The 20,948-nt window shown below is 43.3% G+C and overlaps 1 protein-coding gene across 1 annotated transcript; it reads left to right on the forward strand.

Annotated features, from left to right (window-relative positions):
• Positions 1-15,205: 15,205 nt before the first annotated feature.
• On the forward strand, positions 15,206-20,923 carry SLC51B (SLC51 subunit beta). The gene is made up of 3 exons (XM_081227986.1): positions 15,206-17,029; positions 18,081-18,171; positions 20,724-20,923. The coding sequence occupies exons 1-3, from the start codon at positions 16,933-16,935 to the stop codon at positions 20,911-20,913; spliced, it is 378 nt and encodes a 125-aa protein (XP_081084112.1). The 5' UTR covers positions 15,206-16,932; the 3' UTR covers positions 20,914-20,923.
• The last annotated feature ends 25 nt before the right edge of the window (positions 20,924-20,948 follow it).

Below are 20,948 nucleotides of genomic sequence, written 5' to 3' on the forward strand. Positions count from 1 at the left end.
AGAAGTCCACACACTGGAGTGAAGGTTTTGAGCCCCACGTCAGGCTTCCCAACCTGGGGGCCCGGCAATGGGAGGAGGAATTCCTAGAGAATCAGACTGTGAAGCCTAGAAGGATTTGATTGCAGGACTTCGAGAGGACTGGGGGAAACAGAGACTCCACTCTTGGAGGGCACACACAAAGTAGTGTATGCATTGGGACCCAGGGGAAGGAGCAGTGACCCCATAGGAGACAGACCCAGACCTACCTGATAGTGTTGGAGGGTCTCCTGCAGAGGAAGGGGGTGGCTGTGTCTCACAGTGAGGACAAGGACACTGGCAGCAGAAGTTCTGGGAAGTACTCCTTGGCATGACCCCTCCCAGAGTCCGCCATTAGCCCCACCAAAGAGCCTGGGTAGGCTCCAGGGTGGGTCGCCTCAGGCCAAACAACCAACAGGGAGGGAACCCAGCCCCACCCATTAGCAGACAAGTGGATTAAAGTTTTACTGAGCTCTGCCCACCAGAGCAACAGCCAGCTCTACCCACCACCAGTCCCTCCCATCAGGAAACTTGCTCAAGCCTCTTAGCCTCATCCACCAGAGGGCAGACAGCAGAAACAAGAAGAACTACAATCCTGCAGCCTGTGGAACAAAAACCACATTCGCAGAAAGATAGACAAGATGAAAAGGCAGAGGGCTATGTACCAGATGAAGGAATAAGATAAAACCCCAGAAAAACAACTAAATGAATGGAGATAGGCAACCTTCCAGAAAAAGAATTCAGAATAATGATAGTGAAGATGATCCAGGACCTCGGAAAAAGAATGGAGGCAAAGATCGAGAAGATGCAAGAAATGTTTAACAAAGACCTAGAAGAATTAAAGAACAAACAAACAGAGATGAGCAATACAATAACTGAAATGAAAACTACACTAGAAGGAATCAATAGGAGAATAACTGAGGCAGAAGAACGGATAAGTGACCTGGAAGACAGAATGGTGGAATTCACTGCTGTGGAACAGAATAAAGAAAAAAGAATGTAAAGAAATGAAGACAGCCTAAGAGACCTCTGGGACAACATTAAACGCAACAACATTCACATTATAGGGGTCCCAGAAGGAGAAGAGAGAGAAAAAGGACCCGAGAAAATATGTGAAGAGATTATAGTCAAAAACTTCCCTAACATGGGAAAGAAAATAGCCACCCAAGTCCAGGAAGTGCAGAGAGTCCCATACAGGATAAACCCAAAGAGAAACATGCTGAGACACATAGTAATCAAATTGGCAAAAATTAAAGACAAAGAAAAAAATTGAAAGCTTCAAGGGAAAAATGACAACATACAAGGGAACTCCCATAAGGTTAACAGCTGATTTCTCAGCAGAAACTCTACAAGCCAGAAGGGAGTGGCATGACATACTTAAAGTGATGAAAGGGAAGAACCTACTACCAAGACTACTCTACCCGGCAAGGATCTCATTCAGATTCGATGGAGAAATCAAAAGCTTCACAGAAAAGCAAAAGCTAAGGGAATTCAGCACCACCAAACCAGCTCTACAACAAATGCTAAAGGAGCTTCTCTAAGTGGGAAACACAAGAGAAGAAAAGGACCTACAAAAACAAACCCAAAACAATTAAGAAAATGGTCATAGGAACATACATATCGATAATTACCTTAAACGTGAATGGATTAAATGCTCCAGCCAAAAGACACAGGCATGGTGAATGAATACAAAAACAAGACCCATATATATGCTGTCTACAAGAGACCCACTTCAAAACTAGGGACACATACAGACTGAAAGTGAGAAGAAGAAGATATAACAAGAAGAAGAAGATATAACAATTATAAATATATATGCACCCAACATAGGAGCACCTCAATACATAAGGCAACTGCTAACAGCTATAAAAGAGGAAATCGACAGTAACACAATAACAGTGGGGACTTTAACACCTCACTTACACCAATGGACAGATCTTTCAAACAGAAAGTTAATAAGGAAACACAAGCTTTAAATGACACAATAGACCAGATAGATTTAATTAATATTTATAGGACATTCCATCCAAAAACAGCAGATTACACTTTCTTCTCAAGTGCGCATGGAACGTTCTCCAGGATAGATCACATCTTGTGTCACAAATCAAGCCTCAGTAAATTTAAGAAAACTGAAATCATATCAAGCATCTTTTCTGACCACAACGCTATGAGATTAGAAATGAATTATAGGAAAAAAATGTAAAAAACACAAACACATGGAGGCTAAACAATATGTTACTAAATAACCAAGAGATCACTGAAGAAATCAAAGAGGAAATCAAAAACTACCTAGAGACAAATGACAATGAAAACACGATGATCCAAAACCTATGGGATGCAGCAAAAGCAGTTCTAAGAGGGAAGTTTATAGCTATACAAGCCTCCCTCAAGAAACAAGAAAAATCTCAAATAAACAATCTAAACTTACACCTAAAGGAGCTAGAAAAAGAAGAACAAACAAGACCCAAAGTTAGCAGAAGGAAAGAAGTCATAAAGATCAGAGCAGAAATAAATGAAATAGAAACAAAGAAAACAACAGCAAAGATCAATAAAACTAAAAGCTGGTTCTTTGAGAAGATAAACAAAATTGATAAACCATTAGCCAGACTCATCAAGAAAAAGAGGGAGAGGACTCAAATCAATAAAATTAGAAATGAAAAAGGAGAAGTTACAACAGATACCGCAGAAATACAAAGCATCCTAAGAGACTACTACAAGCAACTCTATACCAATAAAATGGACAACCTGAAAGAAATGGACAAGTTCTTAGAAAGGTATAACCTTCCAAGACTGAACCTGGAAGAGACAGAAAATATGGACAAACCAATCACAAGTAATGAAATTGCAACTGTGATTAAAAATCTTCCAACAAACAAAAGTCCAGGACCAGATGGTTCACAGGTGAATTCTATCGAACATTTAGAGAAGAGTTAACACCCATCCTTCTCAAACTCTTCCAAAAAACTGCAGAGGAAGGAACACTCCCAAACTCATTCTATGAGGCCACCATCACCCTGATACCAAAACCAGACAAAGACACTACAAAAAAAGAAAATTACAGACCAATATCACTGATGAATATACATGCAAAAATCCTCAACAAAATACTAGCAAACAGAATCCAACAACACATTAAAAGGATCATACACTATAATCAAGTGGGATTTATCCCAAGGATGCAAGGATTCTTCAATATACGCAAATCAATCAATGTGATACACCATATTAACAAACTGAAGAAGAAAAACCATATGATCATCTCAATAGATGCAGAAAAAGCTTTTGACAAAATTCAACACCCATTTATGATAAAAACTCTCCAGAAAGTGAGCATAGAGGGAACCTACCTCAACATAATAAAGGCCATATATGATAAACCCACAGCAAACATCATTCTCAATGGTGAAAAACTGAAAGCATTTCCTCTAAGATCAGAAACGAGACAAGGATGTCCACTCTCACCACTATTATTCAACATAGTTTTGGAAGTCCTAGCCACGGCAATCAGAGAAGAAAAAGAAATAAAAGGAATACAAATTGGAAAAGAAGAAGTAAAGCTGTCAGTGTTTGAAGACAACATGATACTATACATAGAGAATCCTAAAGATGCCACCAGAACTCTACTAGAGCTAATCAATGAATTTGGTAAGGTTGCAGGATACAAAATTAATGCACAGAAATCTCTGGCATTCCTATAAACTAATGATGAAAAATCTGAAAGAGAAATTAAGGAAACACTCCCATTTACCACTGCAACAAAAAGAATAAAATACCTAGGAATAAACTTACCTAGGGAGACAAAAAACCTCTATGCAGAAAACTATAAGACACTTATGAAGGAAATTAAAGATGATACAAACAGAGAGATATACCATGTTCTTGGAGTGGAAGTATCAGTATTGTGAAAATGACTATACTACCCAAAGCAATCTACAGATTCACTGCAATCCCTATCAAATTACCAATAGCATTCTTTACAGAACTAGAACAAAAAATCTTAAAATTTGTATGGAGCCACAAAAGATCCTGAATAGCCAAAGCAGTCTTGAGGGAAAAAAACAGAGCTGGAGGGGCTTCCCTGGTGGCGCAGTGGTTGAGAGTCCGCCTGCCGATGCAGGGGACGCAGGTTCGTGCCCCGGTCCGGGAGGATCCCACATGCTGCGGAGCGGCTGGGCCCGTGAGCCGTGGCCGCTGGGCCTGCACGTCCGGAGCCTGTGCTCCGCAGCGGGAGAGGCCACAGCAGTGAGAAGCCCGCGTACCACAAAAAAAAAAAAAAAAAAAAACAGAGCTGGAGGAATCAGACTCCCTGACTTCAGAGTATACTACAAAGCTACAGTCATCAAGACAATATGGTACTGGCACAAAAACAGAAATACAGATCAATGGAACAGGATAGAAAGCCCAGAGATAAACCCATGCACCTAAGGTCAACTAATCTATTACAAAGGAGGCAAGGATATACAATGGAGAAAAGACAGCCTATTCAATAAGTGGTGCTGGGAAAACTGGACAGCTACATGTAAAAGAATGAAATTAGAACACTCCCTAACACCACACACAAAAATATACTCAAAATGGATTAGAGACCTAAATGTAAGACTGGACACTATAAAACTCTTAGAGGAAAGCATAGGAACAACACTCTTTGACATAAATCACAGCAAGATCTTTTTTGATCCACCTCCTAGAGTAATGGAAATAAAAACAATAATAAACAAATGGGACCTAATGAAACTTAAAAGGTTTTGCACAGCAAAGGAAACTACAAACAAGACAAAAAGACAACCCTCAGAATGGGAGAAAAAAATTGCAAACAAATCAACAGACGAAAGATTCATCTCCAAAATATATAAACAGCTTATGCAGCTCAGTATTAAAAAAACAAACAACCCAATCCAAAAATGGGCAGAAGACCTAAATAGACACTTCTCCAAAGAAGACATACAGATGGCCAAGAAGCACATGAAAAGCTGCTCAACATCACTAATTATTAGAGAAATGCGAATCAAAATTACAATGAGGTATCACCTCTCACCAGTTAGAATGGGCATCATCAGAAAATCTACAAACAACAAATGCTGGAGAGGGTGTGGAGAAAAGGGAACCCTCTTGCACTGTTGGTGGGAATGTAAATTGATACAGCCACTATGGAGAACAGTATGGAGGTTCCTTAAAAAACTAAAAATAAAATTACCATATGACCCAGCAATCCCAATACTGGGCATATACCCAGAGAAAACCATAATTCAAAAAGACACATGCACCCCAATGTTCATTGCAGCACTATTTAAAATACCCAGGTCATGGAAGCAACCTAAATGCCCATCGACAGACGAATGGATAAAGAAGATATGGTACATATATACAATGGAATATTACTCAGCCATAAAAAGGAACGAAATTGGATCATTTGTAGAGACGTGGATGGATTTAGAGACTGTCATACAGAGTTAAGTAAGTCAGAAAGAGAAAAACAAATATTGTATATTAACGCATATATGTGGAACCTAGAAAAATGGTACAGATGAAGTGGTTTGCAGGGTAGAAATTGAGACACAGGTGTAGAGAACAAACATGGACACCAAGGGGGGGAAGTGGTGGGGGTGGTGGTGTGATGAATTGAGAGACTGGGATTGACATGTATACACTAATATGTATAAAATGGATAACTAATAAGAACGTGCTGTATAAAAAAATAAGTAAAATTAAATTAAAAATTAAAAAAAGATGTGTGTATGTGTGTGTGTAAAAATATTATATATACAATGAATAAACAAGATCCTACCATATAGCACAGGAAACTATATTCAATATCCTGCGATGAAACCATAATGGAAAAGAATATGAAAAAGAATATATATATATTTGTATAACTGAATCACTTTGCCATACAGCAGAAACTAACACAACATTATAAATCAACTGTACATTGAGGGGACTTCCCTCGTGGTCCAGTGGTTAAGAATCCACCTTCCAATGCAGGGGACAAAGGTTCGATCCCTGGTCAGGGAACTAAGATCTCACATGCCGTGGAGCAACTAAGCCTGTGTGCCCAACTACTGAGCCCACACGCCCTGGAGCCCATGCACCACAACTAGAGAGGAGTGTGCGCACCGCAACAAAAGATCCCATGTGCCGCAACTAAGACCCAATGCAGACAAAAAAATAAAACTATACTCCAATAAAAAAATTTTAAAAAAATCAATTATATGTTGAGGAAAAAAGATTTTTTTAAAGAAATTCTTTCCCAATATAGGAAGCTGGTTTAAAGGAATAATATTAATGTGGATATAAATACTTCTGTCAATGATGATTATATATTTTCTTGTATGGCTACTTGCCTCCATTTTTTAAAAAAAAGTAAAAAGTGATCAACTAGGGAAGAAATTTAAGGAAAATAGAGTCCCTTTTTTGAGGAAGACAGATCTTTAAAAATTATCTGAGCCCAAAGGAGGAGTTGTTCAAAAGAAAAATTGTCCCAAATCTGGTCGAGGACAGAATTTTTTTTTCTTTTTGAATGATTTAATTCATAACCTCTGGAGAGAAATTATGATTCCTGATTAAAATGCTCAGAAATTTTTCTGATACATTTAAGAGGATTAAGACTTATTCTGAAAAACTTAGTCACCCACCCACCCAACTGACATCAGTCAAGAGTCTTAGTGACTTTTTAATTGGACATGGTTTTTGTTTTTATTTTAAATCTAGTCTCACAATGATTAGTCACCCACCAAAAGTGAATTTCTAAACTGGGACTACCAGAAGCCCTTCCCCTTACAGCACGATTGTGATAAAACTTTAACTGCAGTCCTAACTAAATTGTCTGAAGTGTTCTTGTTAACAGTGGGGTCAATCGTATGCCACTTAGTTCCTCTGAAAGAATGCTTACTTGCTTGTAAAGTGAGAACAACAAAATTCAGACAAAGTAACACACAATGGTTATTGACCAAGTTGTTAGACATTCCTCAAACACATTATTGAGCAACTCTCTTCAAGACAAAGCTATTCAAAGAGTGATGTGTAGGGGAATGATTAAACTTCAAGTACCTCATATAATTAAAATGAAAGGCTGATAGACTTTGATTTTATTCTACTCTTGGACTTTGATTTAGTCAGGGACTGAAGAATGTATTTGGTTATCCTATAACCAGGAGCAAGGGGTCAAAGACATAGAATTAAGGATTGTAAATAAGGGTCAATGACATAGAACGTTTCTAATGTTATAACTAAGATAAAAGTGATGGCTACAGAATGTCCTTTTTTGGAGAAAGTACATACTTTGTACCATTGTTTCACACCAGTTTCTGCCCAAACTTCCAATACTTTGCAAATGTTTCTGAAATGCTTCCAGCAAAATCCATGTCTGTTGAAAATGCATCTGATCACTGAGATGATTTTATTTCAGTATAACGATGTCTTCCCTTTGGATACCCATCTTTTTTCTCAACCACCCTACCACAGATGGAGGCATCAAGTCAGTGCTTAAGCACCAATAATTTTGGGCTAAATTGCCACACCTTTTCAGAAAATCTCCTCACTAATTCTACTATATGTTTCTCTCCTCTGGGTTTAATATAAAAATTGGCCCCTAGAGGGCTTCCCTGGTGGCGCAATGGTTGAGAATCTGCCCGCCAATGCAGGGGACGCCGGTTCGAGCCCTGGTCTGGGAGGATCCCACATGCCGCGGAGCAGCTGGGCCCGTGAGCCACAATTACTGAGCCTGCACATGTGGAGCCTGTGCTCCGCAACAAGAGAGGCCGCAATAGTGAGAGGCCTGTGCACCACGATGAAGAGTCGCCCCCACTTGCCACAACTGGAGAGAGCCCTTAGGCAGAAACGAAGACCCAACATAGCCATAAATTAATTAATTAATTAATTATAAAAAATTGGCCCCTAGAAGAAGTATTGGTTCCAAATGTCCTATAATTTAACCCCTCCCCTGTTCTTGGATATTTAGATTTTTTTTAACCTCCTTAAACAATGTTCCAATGAACATCCTTGTATCTGTGCTGGGTTATCCTGTGTGTTATCATTTTCTTACATCACCACTTTTGGATTTCATTTCATTTTCTACGAAGTTTACTGAGAAGAGAATGTGCTGCTTTTGGGAACTTGGCAGAATTATTGTTCAAACTGAATGATTAAATTGGCTTCTGAGTGTAAGTGATGTTTGAGAAACTGAAGGAAAGAAGAAACAGTAAGCCAAGGGCTTGTCCACCCACTTGGTATCAGCTGACAGTGAATGACCCACCCCAAGGAACAGAACAGCCTGACCTGGAAATATAGAGCAGTCTCCAGCACCTTGAAGCCTTTGCTGGCTGTCAGCTTTAGCAAACATCACATCTTCGATGTGGGGAGGCAGGAGGTTGAGAAGCAGGAAGATGCTTACCCTTAGGTCCCTGGAGCTTAGGGTAGGATCCTACCTGGCACTTTAACCCTGGGATCAGGTTAAAGTGCCCTGAACTGAGAGGTCAAGACCCTGGACAGCTCAATGGGTGTTTCCCTACCTTTTCTTAGGAAAAGGGTTCCTCCCTTCATATTGGGCTTTACCTATTATTTATTTAGCAGAAAAGCTAACTGGTTAACCCCAGGTGAAAAACCTACTGAGTTTAAAGGGCCTGGTTTTCGTCATTACACAATTGACCCCTCCTGGTAATAATTTCTTAGATACGTTTCCTTTTTACTCCTCTTTGAAGCTTATATGGTTTGATAAGAAAAAGAGGTTCAAGGTCCAAGGCCCTAAGGCTGGTCATAGCAAAGGTGAACTAGACTAGAACTTAGTTCTTCTGATACCATGGCATTCACTAATTCAGCAGTCACTGAGCATAAATAATGTATGTATTAGTTACAGTACAGACTAAGTTTCTGTAACAAAGAGATCTCAAACACAGTGCCTCAAATCATACCAAAGTTTACCTCTCTCCCACATAACACTCCAGAGGTGGACAGCTCCAGGGCAGGTAGGCTGCTGTGCTCCATGAGGTTATCCAGGGAACCAGGCCCTTCTAACTTGTTGTCTGGGTCCACAAAATTTTCCTGTAAAGGGCCACACAGTAAGTATTTTAGGTTTTGCAGACAATATAATCATTGCTACAACTGCCCATTTCTTCTAATGGAATGCAAAAGCAGCCATAGACATTACATAAGCAAATGAGCACCGCCATGTTCCAATAAAACTGTATTTACAAAAACAGGCTGCAGGTTAGATTTGGCCCATACGTTATAATTTAATGACTCTTGCCTTTAGATGTTCTTTCCACCATCATATTCATGTTCCAGACAGAGGAAAGAAGGGATGGGTTGAAATTTCTCTTACAAAAATAGGATCCATAGATAAAAATAGTGTGGCATAGCCACACAATGGAATATTCTGAAAACAAGAATGAATGAGCCACAACTACACACAACATGGGTGAATACCACAATATAATGTTGAGCAAAGGAGCCAGGCACAAAAGATTACCTACCGATTGATTCCATTTACATAAAATATAAAAACAGGCAAAGTAACCTATGGTATTAAAAGTTAGGACAGTGGTTGTCTTTGTGGGGGGTAGTAACCAGAAGTGGACACAATAAGACTTCTGCGTTCTCGCAATGTTCTATTTCTTCATCTAGAGGGTGTCTATGTTCCCACACATGGGTGTGTTCACATGTAAAAATCCACTAAGCCAGATCTTAATATTTGTTTACTTTTCTGCATGTAGGTTACACTTCCATTTAAAAGTTTACATAATTGCAAAAAAAAAAAAAGAGGAGAGAGAGAGTAATTCAGAAGTAGTATACTACTCTCATGTCTTGTCCAAAACTTAGTCAAAGGACCACCCCAAACTGCAAGCCATCTGGGAAATGCAGTCTCTAGCTGGGTGGCCATATGACGCTCAAATTCAGAGGGTTCTTTTATAAAAAGGAGGAAGGGAAGAATGTATTCTAGGGGACAATTAGCAGGCTCTGTTACAGTCTGTGTAGCCATCACTGGTCCATGACGGTTATCAAATCCTGCTGGGCATGACCTGTGACGATCCCCTGACAATAAAGTTTCCTGGTTAGCCCACTGGCTGCCCCGCTACTGTTCTATGGGAATGCCGTCCTTCTCTGTAGTTCTCCGTGTTGTCTGGATTTACTCTCTGGCAGGTTATTTGTCCATTATACTTGATAGCCACATCATTTTGTCCTTCTTCCCTTTTTTCTTTTTATCTGCTTGGAACTTGGACATCATGGCAGGGGCTGCATTAGCCTTCTTGGGACCATGAGGGAATTCTCAGAAATCAGCACTGATTTCCTTGAGCTTTTGACATCAGTAACTGTCTACCTCTGAAATTCTTTAAAAAAAAAAAAAAAAAAAGTTTTATTTATTTATTTATTTATTTAGCCTGCACCAGGTCTTAGTTGTGGCATGCGGGATCTTCGTTGAGGCCTGTGGGATCTTTTTTTTTAGTTGCAGCATGCAGGCTTCTTAGTTGTGGCATGTGAACTCTTAGTTGCGCCATGCATGTGGGATCTGGTTCCCCGACAAGGGATCGTACCTGGGCCCCCTGCACTGGGAGTGTGGAGTCTTACCCACTGGACCAGCAGGGAAGTCCCTACCTCTGAAATTCTTATATGAAAAAATAAACCCTATGTATTTTAACCACTGAAATTGGGTCTTTGTTACCCAGAACCAATCACAAGTCTTAACTGATGTGGAATGTTTCCCTGACAGGATGATATTTAAACTGAGATTAGAAGGGTTATGAGGTGGTAGATTTAGTATAGCAGGGGCAAGTCCAAAGCTGTTTCTACTCCACTCCACTACTAATTGCCCAGGGAGGGAGACAAGGAACTGGAGAGGTCAAGAAAGGAGAGTCCAAGGTAGGACTGATTTGTCCGGAAGTGATATTTGAAGCTATGAGGAAGGGAGGGGTTGGCAATGTTCTCTCATCTCTGTGTGTACGTTTCCTTCATGGCCCTTATCACACAGCAGTCAATTACGTGATCCCTGGTGTGACTACCTGTGTGACTCCCATGAGACTGCAGTCTCCATGAAGTCAGGGACAATGACTGTGATTGTTCATCAGTAGCATAATCCTGGCACAGAGCAGACACAGAATAATAGTTATTGGATAAGCTATAGCAGAGAGAACTAAAGTAAGAGGAGGAAGAAAAGAGAAACAGGTAGAAGAGCGGAAAACCTTAGATGGGGCAGGCACCTCTTGAAGGGGACACTCCCCCAGGGCAGACTGGGAGGACTGTAGTCAAGGGGTCACTTTAGGGACCCACACTGGCATGGCTATCCAGCTCACAGCCTTTCTCTCTTGGCTACTCGATGGGTATGAGATTTGAGCTGGCATCCATAGTACTTCACCCTTGGCCATAACAACTGATCCAAAACGTGGGTATGTGACCCAGGCCAGGACAATTAGGGTCCTGTCCCAGGAACTGCCAAACTGGAGTTGAGAAGAGGGACTCCTTCCTCCTCTAGCTGTAAGGGTGTGAGCCTGGATTTCCTGCGGCCTGGTCCAGTTACCAGGAGATGGCCAGCCTGTGGGAATGAGCCTGATACCCAAAGAGAAGCAGGAAGAGACCTAGAGAGAAAGAGCAAAGGATCTTCAGGCTCCTGGTTCTAGCTATCCGTAAGGACAGCTCCACTCTGCGCTTCCCAGTTATATGAGCCAATGAATTCCTTTCGAATTCCTTTTGTGCTTAAGAGTTAGAGTTCCTTTCTTCCGAAATCTATCAGCTGCCTTTCTCTCCAAAATGTACCCTGCATCTGGCCACTTCTCCCCATCTTTGCTGTCATTATCCTGGTCCAAACCACCACTGTCTCTTGCCTGGATGAATGCAAGAGCCTCCCAATGTCTCCCATCTCCTCTCTCGCTCCCTTACAAACCATTCCCCACCCAGCAGGCCAAGTGATCTTGGATAAATGTCAGTCAGATCATGTCACCTCTGGTGGCTTCTCTCTACATCCATACTCCTTATTCTGTTTTACCTCACGTTCTGTTTCTGTCTAGCCTCCAACTTTATCCCATGCCACCTCCCCATATCACTACGTTGCCCTTTTTTTTTGTTTCTCACACTAGTTAAGCTCATTATTTCTTCAGTGCTGCCCCAGGTCTTTGCATAGTTAATTCTTTGTCATTCAGTTTTTAGTAAAGTAATATAGTAATCACAGCCCCCCATCCATTTCTGTATCATTTTGTTGTTTAAATTATTCACAGAAATTGTCACTAGCTGAAATTATCTTATGTTTTACTTACTTTTTTGTTGCCTGTCTGTCCCCTAGAGTATGAGCTTCAGGAGACCAGGGTCCTTGCCTGTCTTGTTTACCTTGTGTCCACACAGTTGGTGTTCAAGTAATATTTATTGAATGAATGAGTTACGAAACGATGAGGAGCTGGAGTCCGTTCTGGCCCTAGGTTCCCTGTTGCATCTCCTTTTCTCTGTCGTTCACACCGTTGACCAATATTAACTCGTAGAGGAGCTTGCACCTGTCATGTGACTTCATTCAACCTGCTTCATTTGGGAAATGGGAACCCTACTCCTTACTGAGCCAACTCCAAGGGATGCTGGAGATGCAAGGAGCCTGGGGGGTGGGGGTAGAAAAGCCCACTGATGATCAGAATTGAATACATGTGGCCTGGTTGGGGGAGCACCTCACTCCTGCTTCCCCACCAAACCCTTCCCACTCAACGCTGTTCAACCTGGCCCGCTTCTTCCTCTCTGGGTCACTCACACAGCCTCACATGCCTTGCCTTCCCCACCCGTGACCCTCCAAAGGTCTTATTTTATAGCTTCTTGTGAGGAGTTCACAGGAGGCCATGATCCTCACTGGGAGAAAGCAGAGGCTGTAAAAGGCCAGGCTTGGCTCCCTGCTCCGTGGTTAAACATTGATAATACCAGGAAATAGAGGCCTGGAGTGGGCACACCACACAGCCCCCTGCAATGACGGGACCTTCAGATGGAGGGTCCTCCCCAGCCCATTCCCCTGGGCTGGCAAGAGGGTCTGGATGTTTTCTTTTTCTTTGAGGCCAACAGATAAGAAGGAGAGCACTGGGCTTCTAGTTCTTACTGATTGTGAAAGTCAGGTGGAGCCTGTTTGCCATCTGAGGCCTCTCATTCAAGAGGTCAGTCACCCCCAAGTGACAGAGAAGGCTCCAGGCGTGTGATAAATGCAGAGCTACCAGATGGGCCTGGCCGCCCCAGGCTCTGCAGCACTGCCCACTAGGTGACAGCTGTGTGAAAGCTCAGGTGGAAAGACCATCGGTATTGCCCAGAAAGGAGGAAGAGGAACGGAAAAATCGGTGCTACTCGCAACAGCAGATCAGACAAGTCCTCGGAACCCAGGAGCCAGGGTGAGTGTCTTCAACCTCCCATGGGGATGGGTGGCCCAGGTTCTTTGGCAGGAATCACTGTCCAATGACAGATGGTTAAGCCCTGTTTAAAATGCAGGAATCTCCTGGAGGGGCCTAAGGAGACATGACAACTAAATGCAATATGATACCCTGGATGGGAACCTGGAGCAGCAAAAAGACATTAATGGAAAAATGAAATGCAAATAAATCATGAAGTTTAGTTAATAATTTTTAAAAAGCAGAGATATTAATACCATGTTCACTCTAGAAGAAAACTGGGTAAGTGCTCTGAGAGAACTGTGTTCTTTGTTTCTGTGGCATCTAACACAGTCAGGGAGGGCTGACTTGTATCCATCTTATCACTTTGTTTCATTTGTTGGTATATTTTTATTATAACAATATTATACATGTTTAAAGCACACATTCCAGGCTTCCTGGTGGCGCAGTGATTGAGAGTCCGCCTGCCGATGCAGGGGACACGGGTTCATGCCCCGGTCCGGGAGGATCCCACATGCCACGGAGCGGCTGGGCCCGTGAGCCATGGCCGCTGAGCCTGTGCATCCAGAGCCTGTGCTCCGCAACGGGAGAGGCCACAACAGTGAGAGGCCCACGTACCGCAAAAATAAAATAAAATAACTTGCTGGAATTTTGACTGGGGTTGCACTGTATCTATAGATCAAATTGGTAAGAACTGACATCTTGATTAGTTCCACTAATTAAATATCCAAAATTGGAACTGTCTCAAAAGGTATAAATACAATATATACATACTTTTTTTAATTGAGGTATAGTTTTTTACAATATTATATGTTTCAGGTGTATAACATAGTGATTCATAATTTTTAAATGTTATACTCCATTTATAGTTATTATAAACTATTGCCTATATTCCCTGTACTGTGCAGTACATCCTTGTAGCTTATTTATTTTATACATAGTAGTTTGTACCTCTTAATCCCCTACCCCAAAATATTGCCCCTTCCCCTTCCCTCTTCCCACTGGTAACCACTAGTTTGTTCTCTGTATCTTTGAGTCTGTTTCTTTTTTGTTATATTCACTATTTCTTTTCTGTTTTATTTTTTAGATTCCACATATAAGTGATATCATACAGTATTTGTCTTTCTTTGACTTATTTCACTTAGCATAATACCCTTCAAGTCCATCCATGTTGCTGCAAATGGCAAAATTTCATTTTTTATGGCTGAGTAGTATTCCATTGTATATATACACACTACATCTTCTTTATCCATTCATCTGTTGATGGACACTTAGGTTGCTTCCATATCTTGGCTATTGTAAATAATGCTGCTGTGAATGTTGGGTTGCATCTATCTTTTCTTTTTTAAAAACAAATAAATTTATTTATTTATTTATGGCTGTGTTGGGTCTTCGTTGTTGCACTCGGGCTTTCTCTAGTTGCGGCGAGTGGGGGCTGCTCTTCGTTGTGGTGCGCGGGCTTCTCATTGTGGTGGCTTCTCTTGTTGCGGAGCATGGGCTTTAGGCACACAGGCTTCAGCAGTTGTGGCACGTGGGCTCAGTAGCTGTGGCTTGCGGGCTCTAGAGCGCAGTAGTTGTGGTGCATGGGCTTAGTTGCTCCGTGGCATGTGGGATCTTCCCCTGCCAGGGCTCGAACCCGTGTCCTCTGCATTGGCAGGCAGATTGTTAACTACTGCGCCACCAGGGAAGTCCCTGCATCTATCTTTTCGAATTTAGGTTTTCGTTTTCTTTGGATAGTAAATACATACATTTAAAATACATACAAATACACAAAATATATATTTAGAATATACATACAAAATACATACATTTAAAAAATGTAATTACATGTATTGTTTTCACGAAGGTAGTATGTGCTCACAAGAAATGTATACAATACAGAAGTGTTCAAATTGGATGTCCCATGGGTCTAGGCCCCATCTCACTTCCCCAAAGGGAGTTGGTGTTTGGTGTCTTGACCTCTGTGCTCTTTTCTCTGTGGGTATTCAGGGGGGCTCTGCATATGCAACAGGGGCCTGTGGCCAATGTTACTAGTTAATCCAGGTACTCCTGCATCTGAGACTGGACAGAAACTCACGGCTCTTCTTAGCAAGGGCTCTGGACAGTTGGAGCTGGAACACAAGATCACATCAATTCGCCACTCCTGTAACTTTGTCTTTCCCTTATCCAGTATATATATTATATCCTTCAAATGAGCAAGCAGGTAGTAGGCATCTGAGTCCCTGAAAGTCTAAAAAAAGGTCTTTCTTTCTCCTTGACTTCCATCTCTATCTTGACACATGAATGATCATTCATATAGGAAAAACTCAGCTCAATATTATATTTGTGTCAAAATATTTTCCCTCAAAATCTGTAGATGTTTCTTCAGTTTTCTCAGAGCTGGAGAGTTGGAGAAAACTCTGATGGCAATTTTTTTATTAGTACCTTGTTCATCTGTTTGGCTGTTTGCCATCCATTTGTTTTCCGATGTTCCTGGCTGAGCCTCCAAAGGCTATTTTGGATTGGAAGGCAGTATCAGAGCGGGGGGACTTGAGATGGCTTCTGGCCTCTCTTGTTCTCTCTTTGCCTCATTGTCTTCTTAGCCCGATGACATGATTTCATGATTGGTCTGTTCAAAACCCTTCTCCTGTTTTATTTCTTTACTTGGATCTCCATTTCTGTTACCTTTTTCTTCTCCCCACCCCCAGTGATAATTATCCTAATGTGTTGAATGTGTCTTTTTAAAAATGTGTTTTTGTAAAATGTGTGTTGTTGTTTTGTGTGCATACGTGAATTTTCATAAATGGTGTGGCATGCCCCCTTATGATCCTCAGGGATACTTTGAGATATAAATACACTCAGGAGTAGAACTGCTGGGTCACGTGTACACTTAGTTTGACTAATTTGCTCCCTAGATGGCTGCCCCAGTCTAAACACCCTGGCAGTGCATAAGGCTATAGCCCCAGAGCCCCACCAACACACGGCATTATCCACCTTCTAAACTATGCCAATCTAACAGATGTCAAGTGGTGTTTCATTTTGTTTTAATTTTCATTCTTGTTATTGGCAAAGAGTTTATTTTCATATTCTTGCTAGCCTTTTGGGTTTCCTATTTTGTAAACTGCCTGTTTATATCCTTTACACATTTATTAGGATTCTAGTCTTTTTCTTCTTAATTTGAGAGAATTCTTTGTATATTCTAGATATCAGTTTCTTCTTGGAGAACAGGAGTCCCCTGCAAGAGTCCCACAGCCCATCAGTGGCTCAGTCCTCCTCACTCCCAGGTTAGTGCTTTTCCCCACACATGATGAGTTTTCCTAAAGATTTGAGTGACTCCCACTTCTATGGTCTCTGCTTCTCCAGGCCCCACCTGTTCTGGGAGTTCCAGCTGTTTTGGTCCTGTAACTTTGGGCCTGAGGAGAGCTGGATTTGGGCAGAGAGGGGAGAGTAAACTGGGGTGGGATATCTAGTCATGCTCTCTGCTTTGTCTCCAGCAGGCTTTGGGGCTTTGCAAAGAGCCAGAACCTAGGAGGCCAGGAGAGCACCTGGGGGCGAAGGGGCCTAAGGACTTTGTTGTCAGAAACATATCCCAACCAGGAGCAGCGGCATGGGCTACAATGAGGAGCTTACTGGAGCCCCACCTGGCACCGAGGTGCCTCAGGAGCTGCTGGAAGAAATGCTTTGGGTTTTTCGCGTAGAAGATGGTAAGTGGTGGACACAACACAAAGAGAGGAATCTGGTTGAAGCCCCCTTCATGGTCCCCTCCTCTGCAGCAGACTGCACGTTTCCTCTAAGCCAGGGACTGAGGCTGAGGGGTCTCCCTACCCAGAGGGGTCTGGCTAAACTGCACCCTCCTTTTCTCAGGGCTGGCCACTCATTTACTCATCCATCCTGTCATACACAAATATTTATTAAGTTCCTTCTGTGCACCAGGCACTGTTCTCAGCACTGGGGTTACAGAAGGGAAAAAACAAAAATCTCCGCCCTCATGAAGCATACCTTCTAGTGAAAGAGACAGAAAATCAACAAATGACTAAAATGCATAGTGTGCTGGTGATGCATAATACGGAGAAAAATTAAGCGGAGAAAGGGAATAGGAAGTGTGCTGCAGGGAACATAATGTGGTCAAGGAAGGCCTCCCTAAGAAGGCGGTGTTTGAATAAAGCTTGCAGGAGGTGAAGGAATTAGCCATGCAGATTATGTGGGGGAAGAACATTCCTGGTAGAGGGAACAGCAAACGCAAAAGCTCTGAAGCTAGATCCTGCCTCACTTGGGTACAGTGTGGACCAATCTTGGTTATCCAAATTCAGATTAGCCACTTTACGTATTGTCTGTGGGCAGTGGGTCGAATCCAATTTAACTGCCACCCCTTCTTTCTTTCCTCCCTCCCTCCTTCCCTCCCTCCCTCCTTTCCTTCCTTTTTCCCTTGTACTGCACTTGGCTAGCCCCTAGCAAAACTCTGGACTGTGAAGTTTATCTTCACCCACACTCCTCCTTTGCCCACCATCATTACCCAGCTGCAGTGCTGTCTGCCCCAGGTAGATGAGAGCTTCTTCAGAGCAGAGATCTTATCTCCCTCTCCCGCCGACACTGGACTGGGAGTTCCCGCAGGGCAGGGGGCTCATTTTCAGCTTACAGTCTCCCCACAATACCTGGCCCACAGCACAGGAAGGTTGATGCTGTGAGCTGGTCTGTTAGGGGCCTGAAGGGCACCCAGCCTCTCCTCAAGGCTCTGTCCTGTGTGTCCCTCCCCAGCAACTCCTTGGAATAGTTCCATGTTTGTCCTGGTGGCCGTGGTGGTCGTGATAAGCATTGTCTTCTTGAGAAGGAACATCCAGGCAAACAGGTGAGGAGCTGGTCTGGGGGTGGTCTCTGGAGGGGGTGGGCCCTGCCCTCCCAAAGGAAACCTAGAGAGGGATCATCTAGGGGCCTTGGTTGTCCACCCTTTGGGACAGCAAAAGGCATCCTTTAGGGTCCTCTGAGAACCCAAAGCTGCTGAAAAACTGGCAACTGTCCCTGATGACCACTCCTTGGCCCTGGCCAGCAAACAGGGCATGGGCTGGTGGTGTATCTCAGAAGTCAGGATCTCTGGCTCTGGAGTCACACAAGCTGGGTTCAAATTCCAGTTCTGCCACTCAGTAGCTGGGCAAGACACTCAGTATCTCCAAGCCAGCTTCTTCTATAAATGGCAGTAATAATGGATTCCCCCCTCCTAGGATTGTGGGGAGTGCACAGTGGGGGCTTTTGCAGAGTTAGGGCTGTTCTTAAAGGGGAAAGCCTTGTGCTGCTCCAAGGCCAAATGCAGGGCACGGAAAGAGACCTGAGATCAGTCGGTGCTCCTGGGGTAATTTTGACACCTTTATAACAACAATACTCCTTAACCCTGGATACACAACCAAATCACCTGAGGAGGAATATTAAAAACACAGAAATCTGTACCTCGTCTTGGAGATTCTGACACAAAGGGTGTAGGGTGGGACCTGGGCATTGGCATTTTGTTAAACTCTCTGGATGATTCCAGGGCTAACTTCTGAGAGCTCCTTGAAGGCAGGGACCACATTTGACTCAATTTTGTTTCCCCAAGCAACTGGCACAAAGTCTGGTTCTAGAAGTTATTCAGTAAATGCTTGGTTCACTCATTCCCATTCATTCAATAATTACTATAGCCCTAGTAACTAGCAGTAACTTTTAAACAATAATAATGAGAATCTCTCCCTCAGATCTGTATCATGTTTTACAATTTTAAAGGCACCTTCACATTCTCTCACTTGATCAAGACAGCCCTGTAAGGCGGGGCTGGCACAAATTACCTATACCCACTGTACAGAATAAGGTCACTGAGGATCCATGGAAGGGTTGGCCTAACCTCCGTGGTCTTCCTTCTGTGCTATATTCTATGTCATCTACGAATCCTCCTCACAGTTCTGCTGTAAAGCCAGAAAGAAATAACCCAGTGCCCTTTGCTCACATTGGTAACTAGTCGTTATGAACTGCTACGGCCCAGTCATCATTCAATCCACAGAATAAGCTGAGCACCTGCTCTGCGCTAAGCTCCGCACTGAGAGCGGGGACCACAGGGCTGGGCAAGATAGATTCAGCCCTGGCCTTATGGAGTTTACAGTTTGGTGGGGAGATAATTGTAGTTTAGAGTGACAGGTGGCGACTGTGGGACATATAGAGTATTGTGGGAGCACAGAGATGGGATCTGGGGCCTGCGGGGCAAAAAGAGAGAGAGGGTGGGCTATGGAAGCCTTCCAGACCAAGGGACAGCACACACCAAGCTCGAGACAGGAGGAGGAGGGCCCGTGGGGCTGCAGTGTGGAGTGTGGGGAGGGCAGGGGGAGAAGGAGGCCAAGAGGCAGCAGAGCCCAGGGTGAACAGGCCCTGGGGGCCACCCTAAGGAGTTCAGGTTCTAGCTCATGGGCATTGGGGAGCCGAAGAAGAGCTCTGCACAGGGACATGAAAGGCTTATGTTTTAGCAAGATCAGTCTGGATGCAGGATATAAAAAGACCCAGAGGGTATAGCCTCTAAGAAGGTGACCTTTCCTCTCTCACCCTGTCAGGAAGCATCCCCCTCAACAAGGTCACTTCAGAGACAAGGCAGGTGTTCTCAGAAGCAGCAGATGCTGAGATACTCCCCTACGGCCCAAGCAGATTGGGCGGTCAGCTCTAACCACAGCCGGGTCCCTCTACTATGGCCAGGAAATCTAGAGGTGGATACTCTGAGTAGAACCACCTCAGAGGGGAGACATTTGGGAAGGTTATTGGAAGGAAGACTGGATCTTGAATGCCAGGTTAAGGAAGTGGGAGTGGGGAGCCACTGAAGGTGCTTGAGCTGGGGAGTGACGTGTACGCACAGGGACTTTAGAATCATGATTTGGTGTGTGTAGGCCAGTTTGGAGCAGTAAGCATCTAGAGGCAGGAAGATTAGTTAGGAATTTCCTGAGGTAGTTTGTCTAGAGATGGGGTGGAGTGAGGGTGGGGATGGGGTGTGGGGTGACAAGGACCTGCACTAAATAGGACGACAGCCCTGCGATGAGAAAATGTGGTTTGGTGAAAAGAACACGGGACTCAGAGTCAGGAAACGGAAACGCACGTCCCAGGCATGTGCTCCTTTGGCCCCTTTGAGCCACATTACATCACCTGTAAGGGGAGCAATAGTAGTTGAGCTCACAGGTGGCACTGAGGATTTGGTAAGGTGACACACAGACAAGTGTAAGATGTTTCTCTGCCAAAAACCATGGCACCATCTCGGCTTCTCCCGAAACTGTTCCCAGAACTGTGTACTGGATTTCTACCTCAAACTCACTAACCCACCTGGGACACCCAGTCCTGCCCCAAACCCTCAGTACCCCGACTCAGGGAACTCACATTCCATAGTGTTTTCTCTCCTCCCAGAAATCGAAAGAGGCTGCCACCAGAAAAACAAACTCCAGAAGTCCTGTACTTGGCCGAGGCCAGAAACAAAGATGACAACAACCTGACCACCCTAAGAGAGACTTTGCTCTCAGAGAAGCCAAAGGTGGCCCAGGCGGAAGTGGACGTAAATGACAGTGATGTGCCGCCAGTCATTCTTCCAGACCCATGAGAATCTGAGAGCTAGTTAGGGTGCAGGGCAGTGCC

Source organism: Mesoplodon bidens (assembly GCF_964165515.1).
Source record: "Mesoplodon bidens genome assembly, chromosome: 3".
In the NCBI taxonomy this organism is placed as follows: Eukaryota; Metazoa; Chordata; class Mammalia; order Artiodactyla; family Ziphiidae; genus Mesoplodon; species Mesoplodon bidens.